This window comes from Manis javanica, chromosome 3 (genome assembly GCF_040802235.1).
Source record: "Manis javanica isolate MJ-LG chromosome 3, MJ_LKY, whole genome shotgun sequence".
Classification (NCBI taxonomy): domain Eukaryota; kingdom Metazoa; phylum Chordata; class Mammalia; order Pholidota; family Manidae; genus Manis; species Manis javanica.
Genome location: NC_133158.1, coordinates 348448 through 363457, shown reverse-complemented (window position 1 = coordinate 363457; position 15010 = coordinate 348448). Strand labels below are relative to the sequence as shown.

At 37.5% G+C, this 15010-nt stretch overlaps 1 protein-coding gene across 9 annotated transcripts in view; it reads left to right on the top strand.

Moving 5' to 3' along the window:
• The window catches only part of SMARCC1 (SWI/SNF related BAF chromatin remodeling complex subunit C1), a 170607-nt gene that overhangs the window by 46311 nt on the left and 109286 nt on the right, over positions 1–15010 (top strand). For all 9 annotated transcript variants that reach the window (XM_073230539.1, XM_073230538.1, XM_073230535.1 and 6 more), the window contains 4 exons: positions 1851–1936; positions 9868–9949; positions 10416–10508; positions 12812–12881. In XM_073230539.1, coding sequence (XP_073086640.1) covers positions 1863–1936; positions 9868–9949; positions 10416–10508; positions 12812–12881 — 319 coding nt within the window. In that variant the 5' untranslated portion in view covers positions 1851–1862. The remainder of the gene's footprint in view (positions 1–1850; positions 1937–9867; positions 9950–10415; positions 10509–12811; positions 12882–15010) is intronic.

Sequence of the window (15010 nt, the reverse complement as noted above, 5' to 3'; positions counted from 1 at the left end):
GTTTTGTCTGGCATGTATTTAGGGATGTTCTCCTTGCTACACTTCAATACTGCGGCTGATGCCCTTGAGAGGCTCCTGAGACTCCCTCTGTCCTTTTTCAGATCTTATCTCTGGAAAAGTGGAGGTCTCAGTTTTCCACTCCATTTATCGCTTGTTCTTATAGTGATTAATAGAAGTTATTTTGTCTGTCTGAAAAATATATTTCATAATGATTTAATTTTTCATATTTAATGTCTGTCCAGTTATTAACCTTAACCTAATTTATATGTATAGCTGTTTTATTGTTCTGGCTGCTTAATACATATTTCTCAGTAGCATGGATCTGAATCTTTAAATGATTTTTGTACAGTTGAACTGTTGAGAAAATATTTATGTGTCACCTACATTGTCAGTATCCTGCTTAATATTGATTGTAAAGAGTTGAATAAGACACTGTTCTGTCCTCAAGGAGTTCGTAGTACAGACAAACCCATAAGCCAGTCATTTCAGTATTATGCTGTGACTAGTTTGCACTTATGCAGTGGGGGAAAGCGTATGTGACTTGAGAGACCATTTTAGCTCTGTCTCTGGGGGTTCAGGGAGGATGCCCAGAGGCGGGGGGAGGACTAAATCTCCTCCTTGATTGGGCATCTACCTAGCACAGTGTTCTACTTTAAGATGCCAGCACTACAGAATTGTAGTGACTTGTCGGCTAAATAACAAGCTCTCACTGATAAGGATTGAACCCAGATGCCCAGATGTATTGAGGAATACATGATACTATATTTGGGATGTACTGGTGTGTTGGCAAAGCATTAGGAATCAGAAACCCCTGTAATAAAAAGCACCTGTAACCAGACTGACTTGGAGGGCTTACTTGTCAGCTTGATTTGGAAGAGCTCATCTTAATGATTCTTCTTATTTTTTCACTGTAGTAAAATACACATAACACAAAGTTTGCCATTTTAATCATTTTTAAGTATACAGTTAAGTACTTTCAAATTGTTGTGCAACTGTTACTAATATCTGTCGAAATAACTTCATTTTCCTAAACTGAAACATTGTCCTGGTTAAAAAAGTCAGTTTCCCCTCTCCCCAGCCCTTAGCAGCTGCTTGTTTTCTCTCTCCATAATACTTGATACCATGTAGTTCTATTCACTATTTTAAGTTGTAGTAACAGTTTTCAAAGAAAAAAATATATGTTGTATTTCTAACACTTCATCTTAGTAACCTATTTCATGATCAGTTTTTATTAAATTTTTACTTCCATAATGTGTCATCCAGCATTTGGTTCATTTGAGATGTATTATAATCTATAAAGTGCAAATCTCTTCTAAGTTCTTGCACAGATAAGTTTACAGATAAATTGTTACCTGTAAGTTTACAAAGAGTTAAGTATAATTACACTGTGTTTCACTGGTTGTTAAAATACTATAGCAAGAGTTAGGTTATAATTTCTCTCTAATTTTGAAAGTCAGGAACCTAAATTGGGAAAATCTTACGTATATTAAAATTTATTCTACAGGAAAACCATATTGTTGAAAATTGTGTGGTGTTAGAATTTTTATGTTTTAAAAATCAAGGTTTAACCAGTGGAATTTGTAGCATATCAATATTTTGTTTATTAGTGTTTTCTGGTGTAACTCTTTTCACAGACTAAACAGTAGCTTGTTAGTTGAATTCAAAAATAGATATTTTCTTGTCCACTTTTAGGAAAATTTCTTTATACCTCAGTTTCTTCTTGAAAGTATGTAAAGAGGTTAAGTTAGCAGTTGTTTATATCTTTGAGTTTATAAAACTTAGAACTCAGATGTGAGTAATTTAGTCATAACTTTTATTTTTCTTATGTGTAATCTGTATTGTTTTTTCAGGCAAAATGTTTCATGGATTTCAAAGCTGGAGGCACCTTGTGTCACATTCTTGGGGCTGCTTACAAGTACAAAAATGAACAGGGATGGTAAGTTCCTGTATTTATTTGCATGTTTTGATATGTTTAAATTATTTAATGTTAAATCCTGTTGCTTCTTTGTGTTATGTTAGGGAATTCTGTAAGCACATTATGGTTAACAGTCAAAGTAGGTTGTCTTACCTCTACCCCTAATGTACTTTGTGCCTTCAAGAAAGATATCAAACTACTATTGCATTTATTACGCAAGTTATGTCTCACTTGTGGCTGTGTGTAGACAATAGATGATGTGCCTGTTGTGAAATGTTTGTGTGTATTATGGACTTAAATGTGCTGAAAGGTAGTGGCGGAAATATTCCAGGGAACCAGGCCCTCAGGACGCAGGCGTCTGGCTCCAGAGCCTGCGCGAACCCCTGCTGCTCCTACACTTTGCTCCTCCCTGCCCCCCTCACACTCTTTACTCCTTTCCCACCTGTCTCTGTTGCTGCTTTCTCCCTTATCTTGCTTGAGCTCTGGGGTTTCTGCCCCCTCAATGTGGGGGTTCAGTTGCCCGACTACTGAATGTTCAGTGATGATGGCTCTGCAGTCAAGGGTGGGGAGGGAGCCTCGTGGGTGTGGGGGTTGACTGCTGGGTGCTGGGGTATGAATGGGAGTTGTTTGGTGGGTTTAGTTGTACCGTCTGTGTGCAGTTTATAATCTTAGCATCTTTCCAGGAGAACAATCATGTAATCTGTGTATTTTAATAGAAGAGTTAAGATAATCCAATCTTTTATGGCTGGGAAATGTAAATAAGTATTCACATCAGTAATCCAGACAAATTTATAAGTAAATGACCGACTGACTTACAGTAAATAGAGATACAGATGTGTGTATATATTGGCTAGAACTTTTAATAGAGGGGTGGGTGTTTGATAATATTGGTTAAATGAGCATGAAAGTTTGCTGTTATCAGAGGTAGCGCTCTGTGTTCAGCTCAGGTGTTTTAACTCTCAGCAGGCATTCCCTGATCGAGGTTGGGCAGCATGCCTGAGTGCTCTCAGATAGGGGTCACACCCTGCTGTTCGCTTAGATGCCCAGCTAGCTCTTTTCTCTACTAGTTTTTTTTGGTTCATCTTGTATCCTAATTGCTGATAATGGACTCTTGAGGAAAGAGTCTCAAAGTGAAATGACTTATCCTAAGTCACACATTATGGAACTTAACTTTGCGTACCAGCATGATGAAATACTATTATCTGAAAGAACTTAAAGTGGTATAGAAGGATATGTAAAACAAAATGTCCTTCAGTTAAAATGGGGGCCAAAAAAGAAATAAGGGATAGAGTTAGAGACTGTAAGTGGAGTGAGGAATAAGAATTTTTCCAAGTCTTTTAAGATGTACCACCTTAAAAGTCTCCTTCAGATTAAAAAAAATTTTTTAGACATTATCACAGTAGGTCCCTAACAGTGGCATTCAAAATTTAGGACTCACTTGTTAAAAATCTGAACATGAACATGGACAAAAATTGTGATACTATTAAGTTTGGTGTGAAAACTGAGACTTCGCATTTTCAAAAAGCACTCCAGGGGGTTGTGAGGAATTAACCTGTTTACTAGCATATTTTAAAATTGCTTTTTGCTAGCCATCTAGCTTTTTATTAAAAACAGCATAGCAAGGAGTCAAACTAATTTGCTTATACACACGGTCATACACCTAGTGGGATATAATTTTTAGTCTGTTAATGTATAACAGATCCCCCTTCCCCTGTATGTGGCTGGCTGTTTCTGAGTTCTACTTAGCTCTCGGCTGTGGACCACCCTTTGGGGTGGCAGAGCCCTCCCTTTTGATGGTAGCCTCTATGCTTTTATAGCTGCCATCAGTAAGCAAGCTTCAGTCACTTCCACACAACTGCCCGTGCTGCTGTCTGCTGTTTGCCTTACCCCTAGCTTGGTGCATTTTTGTTTTTGCTTTGGAAGTTTGCTCCTGAAGCCCTTCACACCACTCTCCCAGGAGTTGAACTCATTCACTGAGATCCATTGTTGAATATTTTTATTCATACTGTTTTTTCTACATGTAGCTGTGGATGAGAAGAGAACATCCTAATTATATTCATCGGGGACAGTTAAATTGGAGTAATACAGCTAACTAAAGCCCCACCGAGTATTGCCTTAGATTGGAAGGCCGCTGTGAGACATGGCCTGGCAGATTGCCAGAGGAAAACAAAGGGAAAGACACCTTGGTTAAGTAATGAGCCCTCAGTGGAGAGCTCACACTGCAGTCTAAATGGCCAAAAGTTGTGAGTCAGAGAGAAGGTATGTTCATTTGTTGTCTCTCATCGTCTATATTATGGCTGTGGTCAGCATGGAGTAATAGTATCTCTTTCAAATGTTTCCCTGTGGAGAACCCTCCTCTCTGGGACCTCCCCGTGCTAGTTTTACTCTAAATTGTCAGATGGGATCACAAGGAATTAAGGTGCTCACGACACAAACACACATAATACAAACAGTTGCCAGATTATCTTCAGCAAAATTGGCTGATTGTCCTACGGCAGTGTGTTGAAAGTGTGCCTTTTCCCTTTTCACGGGGCAGCAGTGGGTTTATTACCTCATCTTGTCTCTGCCAATCTGTGGTAGCATCTGATGGGTTTTACAGTTCAGTTCTAATTTTCATTTCTATTCTAGGCAAGTTTGAGCATCTTTCCATATTATGAAAAGCAAAGTTTTATTTAAATACTCTTGGTAATTTCAAAGTAAGTCAGAGAACATCTTTCAACTCAAGGTTGTACCACTTTTACCTGATTTCTGCATTTCAGTTTTTCATGATATCCCTATATTTTAAATACTACTTCCGCTTACATAGCATGCTGCCGATTCAGGAAAACTCTAATGTGTCATGTTCCTAAATCACTGTTTGGCAAACCATTTTCTTTTGTTACTATGGTGAGAAACACACTCACTGGTCCAAATTCAGTAAGTGGACACGGAGACAAAGAACAGCAGAGTGAGGCTTTAATGATGGTCTTGCCGGGTGTCTGGTGGGCAGGCACACCTGGGGAATTTGGCGCCAATAATTTATCTCCTAGTACGTGAGTCCCTCCCCTGGTTCCTCATTGGCTGAGTACTACAGGGTTCACATTCTTTCCCGGATGTCGCCTAAGGCAGTTATATCTTTCCTTTACATTTGTCGTAATCTTGTTGGTAGGTTTAAAAAACCCAAACAGGTATTGCCAGGCCCTTATCAATTCCCCCACCCCCACTCTCAGCCCGAGCAGCTTCCACCACGTGGCCCTTTGTTAATACCTTACTGTTAAAATGTTTAAACATCCTAGTGGGAGTAAATCACATTTAGGTTTTATACTCTTTCCTAACACTATGGAAAATGTAAACTATATATAAAAAAGAGAACCATAGTGCATCTTTAGCTGCATGTATTTCATCTATAAATATTTCACTGCATATTCTAAAGTATTTTTTAAAGCATAAATAATAGTGCTATTATTACAACTAAGAAAATTGTCAATGACTTTCCAATATTATTAAATATCCACTTAGAGTTCGAGTTTCTCTGATTATCTTATGAATGGTTTTTACATTTTATTTAAATCAGTATCCAAATAAGAATCATACATTGCATTTGGTGATTTGACTCTTGGGTGTGCTTTTTTTTTTTTTTTTTTTTTTTTTTTTCCTAATGCTTTTCCTCACAAGCATTAAAAAGAAATACATTTTTTTTTAAGTTTACACATTTTATTTATAAAACAGACAGAAATGTTTTCAACTAATTTACTTTTAAATTTTCAAAGTCAGTTCTGGCCCACGGTGAGTGCACGCATGCTCCTCCCATAGAGTCCAGGGCCTTGGCCACAGTGAGGCCGTGAGCCTGGTTCTTGTTCGCTGCTGACTCGGAAAGCTGTGCTGAGACTTCAGGGCAGCTCAGAGCTGAGCCCACCAGGAAGAAATTTTTAAACTTTAAAATTTACATTTTCCCATTGCAAAAAATTAATGAACTGTGCTTCTTTATTATCAAGGGTTTTCAAGAAAGTGATAAAATTGTAAGGGGTACCTTAAATTTATTTCCACTTCTGGAATTTTCTTTTTTAAATTACAGAGCATTTTTGTTTTGTTTTTGTTTTTCATTGCAAAGGAGATAATTTCCAGGATATTGTACATATTATTAACATTTAAAAATAAAACTATCACTTTTTAAATCACTCATCATTCCCCAGTGGGAGCTGAATGACATGACATTTTGATACCATTTAAAATGATGCAGACAAGCTTCACTTTAAGAGTTTAAACATTTTATCCTATTCTTTTCTTCTCATGGAACTAGTCTTTCCATTTTCCTCCCTATTCCCCTGCTTTTCTTCTAACAATTTTTTTTTTATTCAGGTATCATTGATATATAATCTTATGAACGTTTCACATGAGCAACGGTGTGGTTACTACATTCATGCATATTATCAAGTCCTCACTACCCCCCTGCCCCGGCCTTGCAGTCACTGTCTATCAGCGTAGTAATAAGCTGTAGAGTCATTACTTGTCTTCTTGCTGTCCTGCCTTCCCGTGACCTACCTATATTGTGATTGGTTACCTTTCGTAACCACCAGTCTGTGACTCTTAGGTGTCTTTTAAAATTCATAGTTGTTCTCACTTGCTCTTCACCTGCTTTTTCCTCACAAGCTAATTTGTTTATAAAAACAGGATGTCTTGTAGCATTGTCTATGTTCTGGATTTTGCTGATAATACGTCCTCAGGACATCATTTAACATAGTCTAAATTTCTAGGAGAATGGTAATGAGACCTAGAGGCTTTCTGATTCAGGGACAGCTGTTTTTTTGAGAGGGCATCTCTCATATTTATTGATCAAATGGTTGTTAACAACAATAAAATTCAGTATAGGGGGGTCAATGCTCAATGTACAATCATTAATCCATCTGAAGTCTAATTCTCGTCAGTCTCCAATCTTCTGAAGCATAACGAACAAGTTCTTACATAGTGAGTAAGTTCTTACATGGTGAACAGTACAAGGGCAGTCATCACAGAAACTTTCGGTTTTGATCACGCGTCATGAACTATAAACAATCAAGTCAGGTATGATTATTTATTTGATTTTTATACTTGATTTATATGTGAATCCCACATTTCTCCCTTATTTTTTTTTTAAATAAAATGCTGAAGTGGTAGGTAGATGCAAGATAAAGGTAGAAAACATAGTTCAGTGCTGTAAGAGAGCAATTGTAGATGATCAGATGATCAGGTGTGTGCCTATGGACTAAGTATTAATCCAGGCTAGACAAGGGCAGCAAGACATCCACGGATGCAGAAGATTTCTCTCAAAGCAGGGGGGGTGAGGTTCTGAGCCTCACCTCTGTTGATCCCCAAATTCTCACCTGATGGCCCCCCTGCGACTGTGCCTGTCTTAGGTTGTTCCTCCCTTGAGGAATCTTACCCACAGGGACAGCTGTTTTTGCAGCAGTAACTGAAGGACAGTGTTGCGCTCCTCCATGCAGAGGCCTGTGGCGCCTGCTCATCTTTCTGTATGTCATGGACAGGCGTTAATGCTCAGTGCCTAGAGCCATCTTGTCATCACACTTTACCAAGTGATAGTAATCTTAGAAGATAGGTATTCCAATGTGTGTGTTTAGGTCCTTATTATTTTTTTAAACTATTCCTTGTTAAGACTGTTACTCTGTCATTCTGTCTTCATTTGTTAGCTGGAATACTTTTCTAAAAACAAACTTTGCTCATCAATTGGGAAGACAGGATAAATTCTTGATTCTTTCTCTATTAACAGATTGATTAGCTTTTACTCTTTGCAGGTGAATCCAGGCAGCCCTGTTTTAATTTGTTCAATGACTGCTTTCAAACTATTTCTCAATTTATAATAATTTCCTTCAGCCCCATTACTTGAGTCATCTATTAAGGAAACAGTTTCTCTATGAATATTGAATAAATTCTTATGTAGACAGTTCTGTAAGTGAGGTGTCTCTGGATATAGCTCTTCTGTTATCAGGAGCTTGTGAAAGAGTGAGCCCCATTCTTTAGAAAGAGGCACTCATGTGCCCCTCACTTGACGGTGCCGGAAGAACCAGTGGAGGGCTGTCTCCTGTGACTGGGCTGTCTTAGCTAGTCAGTCGGTGACTCGTTCTGCCAAGGGCTGGGAATTGCTTAGCATTTCCTTCATTATCCTTTCCTCAGAAGAGGCTAGGGAAGGAGGTGTTAAGTCCGGGTGGAGGAAATCCCAGGGCAAAATACCTCTAAAAACCGAAATCAGTCAAAGGAAGAAATAAAGTTTAAAATCCATTTATTGCTTACAAACTGCAGTCTGGGGCCTTCTCTCTTTTCTGCTCCAGCAGAAGCAACACCGGCCCTCCCCCCCTCACTTCTCAGGTACAGATCAGCCCTCCTTGCCCAGGTAATTACCCACTGATAGGGAGATGAACTTCTCTCCACCCCTGAGGAATGACGCAAATGCACTAGAGTCGTACTTCTTTCTACCTCTGAGTGCCTGTTTATATGCAGATATACTAAAGCCAGGCAAGATATTCTGGAAGTATTACAGTTTTCACCACAAGAGGTTAAAAACCCAGAAAGATTGGATTTAATTAAAAGGTTAAATCAAGGTACAGTTACTCTTTGCCATTTTTAAGAATTTAGTTCTATTCTAAGTGATCTATTTAGATAATTGCTGTGTTTTAGTAGAGATTTGGCTTAATTTCTTAATACTTTAGGAGACAGTTCAATTTTGTCAGCACAGTAATGGAGAAGTCATAATAAATATTATACCTCAGTCATAATAAATACTAATTTATGTAGTAATTTGCTTTATAAAGCCACTAGGGCTACATAGGAAAGTTTTCAAAACCCTGGTCCTTGACCTCAAGGCATCTAATGAGATGTCTCACCAAGATTCTGTTGTGAGGCCTAACGGGGAAGACAGGAACAGCTTTATGGAGGAAGCTGTGCTCTGACTGGAAATTTTGCCACACCCACTGAGCTCGTGGTAACATCCTGGAAGGGCGGCTGAGTTTAGAAAGAAAGGGTTAGTGGTGTGGGGAGCCTCTCCACGATAAAACATGAGAGTAAAGAGCCTGAGCTTTGTTTGGACTCAGATTGCCCGAATCTGGCTAGTACATACCAGTAATGATTTTTAAAAACTGTAACCATAGTTAGCATGTATTGAACATTATGCTAACCTCTTAACATACATAACTCATGTAACCTTCACAGAAACCCATAATGGGCCACTGTAGTGATGAAGAAATTGACCTTTGGATTAGTAAATCACTTCAGGCAGGATAAAGATAGGGTCAGGATTAGAACTCTAAGCAGGTTGACTCCACAACCCACAGTCGGAATCAGGGATTGAGACCCCTCCCCCTGGAATTAAAATGGAAGAAAAGCAAGACTAAGTGTTAACTAAAAAATGTGGAGAAAGAAATATTTAAATTTGTAAAGATTTAGCCACATGGAAATGACTAAGATTAGGCAATGAGAGCACTACAATGTTAATGCATGGTACTTAGATAAGGAGAAGTTGGGGAAAGATTTCAAATAAAGGTAAACAGATGAACTTTACCTCATTTAGGATGGTAGAGGGTTCAAAGAGAACACAGACTTTGTTGGATTTGAACAAGTAACTTTTGAGTGTGTGTCTCATGCGGGTAGGTCACCTTCCTCTGGACGGCATGGTACTCCACTGGCCGTGGGTCTGTACAGTGCTTTTCTATATGATGCAAGATACCTTAGATTCAAGGAAGACAGAATATTAAGTGGAATAGGTACTTCATTTTGACTGGAGTGGTTGTTAATGTCAAAAAAGTTAATGTTTCATGAAGGTATTGACACTGCTTTCTTCCATTACTGAGAGAATGCACCCATACGTTTTGTACAGTGCTTTTTTAATTTGTAAGTATTTCCAACTCATTTGAACTGAATCATAAAATCAAGTTTTCACTTCTGTTTAAGCTGGAAGATAAATTAATGATTTTCTTCTCTTTTAGGCGTAGGTTTGATCTACAGAATCCCTCCCGAATGGATCGTAATGTTGAAATGTTCATGAACATTGAAAAAATGTTGGTGCAGGTAACTCAGAAATTAGATTATTAAAATGTTTTCCTTTCATATACTTCCAATTCTAAGTTTGGCTTTTATTAGATTGTCAAAGGAAAATTTTTCTGAAATCTATTGTTTTTATGGCTTTTGGGGGCTTACAGCTCTAAAGTATGACTAGAGCTTGTCATTTATAGATAATTGACCTTAAACTTTTTATGGAATAAGAATTGCGGTACCATTCTGAAAAAGAAGGTGACTTTCTTTGGGTGGTGATTTTCTGTCCAGGCGCACCCAGCTGCAGGAGGCTTCTGGGGTGTCATTAAGTGGCCTGCTAACGACTTAGGGTTTTATTGAGAGAAGACTTTTGCAGTCTCTACCAAAGTACATCTTCACATTTGAAGCAGTGTGAACCAACTTGTGGCATTAGGGTAATGCATAAATATTGTCACATTATTTCAAAACCAGGAGAATTTCAAAATCTGCTATTTCTTCTCAGAGCAATTGTCTGACCAGACCCAACATCTACCTCATTCCAGACATTGACCTGAAGTTGGCTAACAAATTGAAAGATATCATCAAGCGACATCAGGTACGAGACGGGATCCCTGTAGCATATCATGTAGTAGGAGGCTTCTTACAAAGTATCTTTTGATTTCTATATGTATCTTTAAGTTGTCTCTCTTAGGATTCACATAGTACCAAGTTGATTCTCTCCGCTCACTCCAATTCTTAACCTAGAGTAGCATTTCCCCCCTGTATTCCTGAGATGCAGCTGACACCTCACATTGTGTAGATTAAATTTAAGGTGTGTTATGGGGTGGTTTGATGCAAGTGTGCAGTACTCTGAAATGGGCTATGTAGAGTTCAAGTGTAGCTTTTTAAAAATGACTGGAAATTACTGTTTTTCCTGTAAGCTTGCTTTGTCCTGATTCACATGTACCAATGTCTTCCGTCTTCAGCTCCTCCCGCTCATGTCATGTTAGGCTGAGGCCTTGGGTATTTACTGCGTGTAGGTTTGTGGCTATAAAGGGCTAAACTGTAAGCAGACTCATGTTGTGATAACAGGCTGAGGAGACCCAGGTAGAAGATAGATAGTTTTCTGAAACATTATCTGAGGCACAGTTTTACCAATCCTTAGGATTAGTTGAGAAGCCTCATGAAATATCTTTCTTTTTTCTACTGCAAGAGAGATTGCCAGTTGAATTATGTTTTAGCATTTAGTGAAATATACCTTCCAAATTCCTAAAGCAGAGGTTTCTCATACGGCTTACAACTGGAGATTTAGTATAGTCTTTCCCAAAGACAAAGGCGACACAATTGTACTCTCAGATCAGGCCGTCTGCTGTTCAGTTTCTTTTTTCATCAGCATCATGACTTTGAACACATCACTTAACCTTCTTTTGGTTTTTGTACTGTGTGCCGGAGTGGCTGTCCAGTGAGGTTCCATTACACATGGAATGTTAGGGGAGGGGGCAGAAAGGGGAAAAATTAGCCGGCCTGGTACTGCTTTTGAGTTGAAACGACCTTGTTGCCACCAAGTCATCCTAGAAAAAGTTCATATGTTTTCTTACAGTTCACACTGAACATTTAGCTGTCATATTTCTTTGAGATACCTGGTTTAGTGATGGTTTTCCAGGGTTTATCTCCAGAGGGATAGAAGGGTCTCTCTAGTTTCCTAGAATCTCTGGAAGAGGCCTTAGGAGCTAATAATAGTTTTTGAATACTGATGATTAGGCCTTTGCTCACGCACTTAAAATGCACTAGTAACTCCATTTCTGAGCACTTACAGTGTACCTGTCACTTGTTTTAGCTCGTTGCATCTATTAATTTAGTCATTACAAAATTCTTGTGAAATATATATTGTTTCCACTCTATTCCGCAGAAGATGCTGAAGCACAAAAAAACTTAGATTCTTATCCCATAACACCCAAGTAATAAATGGTAGAGCTGAGGTCCAAACGCAAGCTTGCTACATGGATTCTGGAGGCGAGAGCCCTGAACACTGGGTTCTTCTGACTGTTGTCTCAGTGTGTTGATACCCCATTTCAGCCTCATCTGTGGTTATTCAGAAGTGCACTCAAACACTTTCTGGGACTGAAAATTCCTTGCCCTATTTGGTAGCCAATTCACTCTTAGTTAGCCCTCAATTGTAGAGTTTTGGAATTTTCTTCCATTTGAAAATAGCATTGTTATATTTTTCTGATTACAATAATTAGTAAGTACTCCATTGTCAAAGACAAATTCAGGAAATCCATTAAGGTACTACTTATCACCTGATTTTAATACTTCCCATAATTCTTACAATCTCTAGAATGAGCACTTTTGTTTCTAAATGGCTCCCACGTCATGTTCTAGGCTGTATGCAGTAGTACAGCTTTAGGAAAGCTAGGACTTGACTTTAGCATTTGTATCATTCGCTAAAATACCATCCAATATCCTAACATTGATTTCAAACAATAGTAGCATACTAATATGCTAGAGCCAAGTCAAATGTATGCATGTATGTAGCCCTAGGTTATGACTCACAATTAATATACCTGTGTTGATTAATTTCAGACAAGAATGATAATTTGTGGTCACTTTGGAGTAACTTTTAGAATTAATGTAGAGGTACTCATATTACTGATAAGGTTACCCAAAGAGAGATACACAGAGTAATTAGTTGTAATATTTTTCTATACAATATAAACTGTGTCTATAGATAATTTACTTTTGTTCTTGTTAATCACTACCCATTTCTTTGACTGTAAATAATAAATTACTCTTAAATATATTAATACTCTTAAACATAATAAGTAAAATAATACCTTTATAATTCTTAAGTAGTGTGCATCTGGCATTGCAGTTTGTCATGTGCTTTATTTGTATGTAATTTGTTCATTTGTGTTACAGGGGACATTTACTGATGAGAAGTCAAAAGCTTCCCACCACATTTATCCATATCCTTCCTCCCAAGAGGATGGTAAGTTAGTTTTTGATTGTGAACTGATAAACTTTTACTTCACTAGATTTTAAATATTATCAGAAGTGGTTTAAACAATATAACCAGCTTTTTTTAAAAAAGAGACTTTCATGTATTAAATAAATTGTACAGATTATTTAAATTTACAGGTTTTTTTTTTTCCCTTTCTGAATGAGGCTAAGCAAATTAATTCTGTGATGTCCTACTTTGTAATGATTAGACTTTTATTGTTGCTAATCATTATCTGGATGTTAAGTCTAGGCATACTTTATGTAGTAACTTTGTTAATGTTTAGTATGTCTCTTTTATTCTGAAAATTAAAAGACATTTGAAGATAGCACATCTCTGGGCAGGATAGGCTGTCTAAGCGGTTCCCCTAGCAGTGTGTTAGTTTGGTGAATTTATACTGGTTCAGATTCTGATCTTCAGCTCTGCTCTCCTGAAAGCTGATTTTGTCAGTGGCCAAAGTTCATTAGACTTAAGGAAACTAATTTTTCCTAACCATTTTTTCAAAGGTTGGAAAGTTGGAGAACAAAATATTAATGAGGTCGCCAAATTACTTAGATTCAGAAATAGATCTTCGTATAGGGATGAAGTTTTCTGATAAACACAGCACACCCCTGTAGGACATGCTATGCAAGAAGCCAGATCCGAGTTGCTGACCGCCCTGTGCTGAGTGTTTTTGCCCGACCAGTGCAGTTAGGACCAGAAGTGAATAATGAAAAGATAACCAGACAATCCCCATATACTTGAAAATTAAGAAATACATTGCTAAATAATCTATGATCATAGAAGAAATTACAGTGGAAATAGAAAATCCCAGCACTGAATAATTTTGAAATAAATAATTAAGTACAAGAACTTTAAATTTTGGATGCACCTTAAGAGGGAAATCTGTATTTTTAAATGTATTAAGCAAGAAGAAAGACTGAAAAATTGGTGGTGTACACATTTCTCTCAAGAAATTAGAAATGTAAAATAACAAACTAAGGAAAGAAAGAATAAAGATAGGGCAAAATTAATGAAGTAGGAAAAATACAAAGCAACACGCTGAATGGTGCCAGAAGTGGTTCTTTGGAAAGACTTATAAGATGTTTATAGTTGTGCTGCAAGTAAACAAGAAGAGAGAAGTAATGTTGGGAATGGCAAGGAGATACCACTACAGATCCTACAGATGTTAGAAGCAGTTATAAGAGGATATGTTAGGTTGCATGCTTGCTTGCATGGGCTTTGGTTTCGTGGAAACCATCACCTAATCCCTAGTCACAAATTTTTAAACTATGAGTTTCATAGTTTGTTTTAGCTGTTACATTTAGGTCTTTTAATTAATCCATTTTGATAAATGAAAGTTTGATTTTAGTTGTTACAGTCGCAGTTTTAGCTCTATAATTATTATGCTTTTATAATAAGAGAAACCGTAGCCTGTCTTTAATGTTTCATTGTTAACTGGAGGTTTTGCTGCCTTGATTGTGTCAGGTAATAGGCACTGCTTTTCACTAAATGAAGGTGGTGGATGGCTGTACACGATAGAGTACTGATTCTCTTGCTGGCTGTTTATCTAATAAGGTATAAAACTTAGAGATTGTTAACACATTGGGGAAAAATTGCCTCTTACAAAAGATTATGATTGTTTTATCTAGCTATTTAGTGATTCCTTATTTATGCTAGTCTTAGTTTTCTCCTTTGTTTAAAGCAACCTAGTTTACTTCATACTAATATGTGCTTGATACTGTTAACATTAGAGTAATCTTTAGGAGATAGTCTTTAAACTTAATTTTCAGTACTTTTTACGTACTTGTTGCAGGTAAGTGCAGATAATAGGACCAGCCACAAAACATCTTGAAAATGCACTGTACCTTTTATGAGGATTAATTACATTCAAAATGAAGGGGTGATACTTAATGAGCCTTAAATTATTAGTAAGATGCTGAGTAAGGCATGGTAAAAGGGGGTGCAAAATAAGAAAAATCATAGTTGCAGTAAATTACGGAATTTGAGGAAAAGCAAATGGCAAAAAAAGGTTGGCTGTATGTCTCAGGATAGCAGGACATAGGACCATGTAGGTAAGAGGATACGAGTTCTGGTTTAGAGAGCTTTGGGTTTTTTTGATAACTGAGGGAGAGGATAGG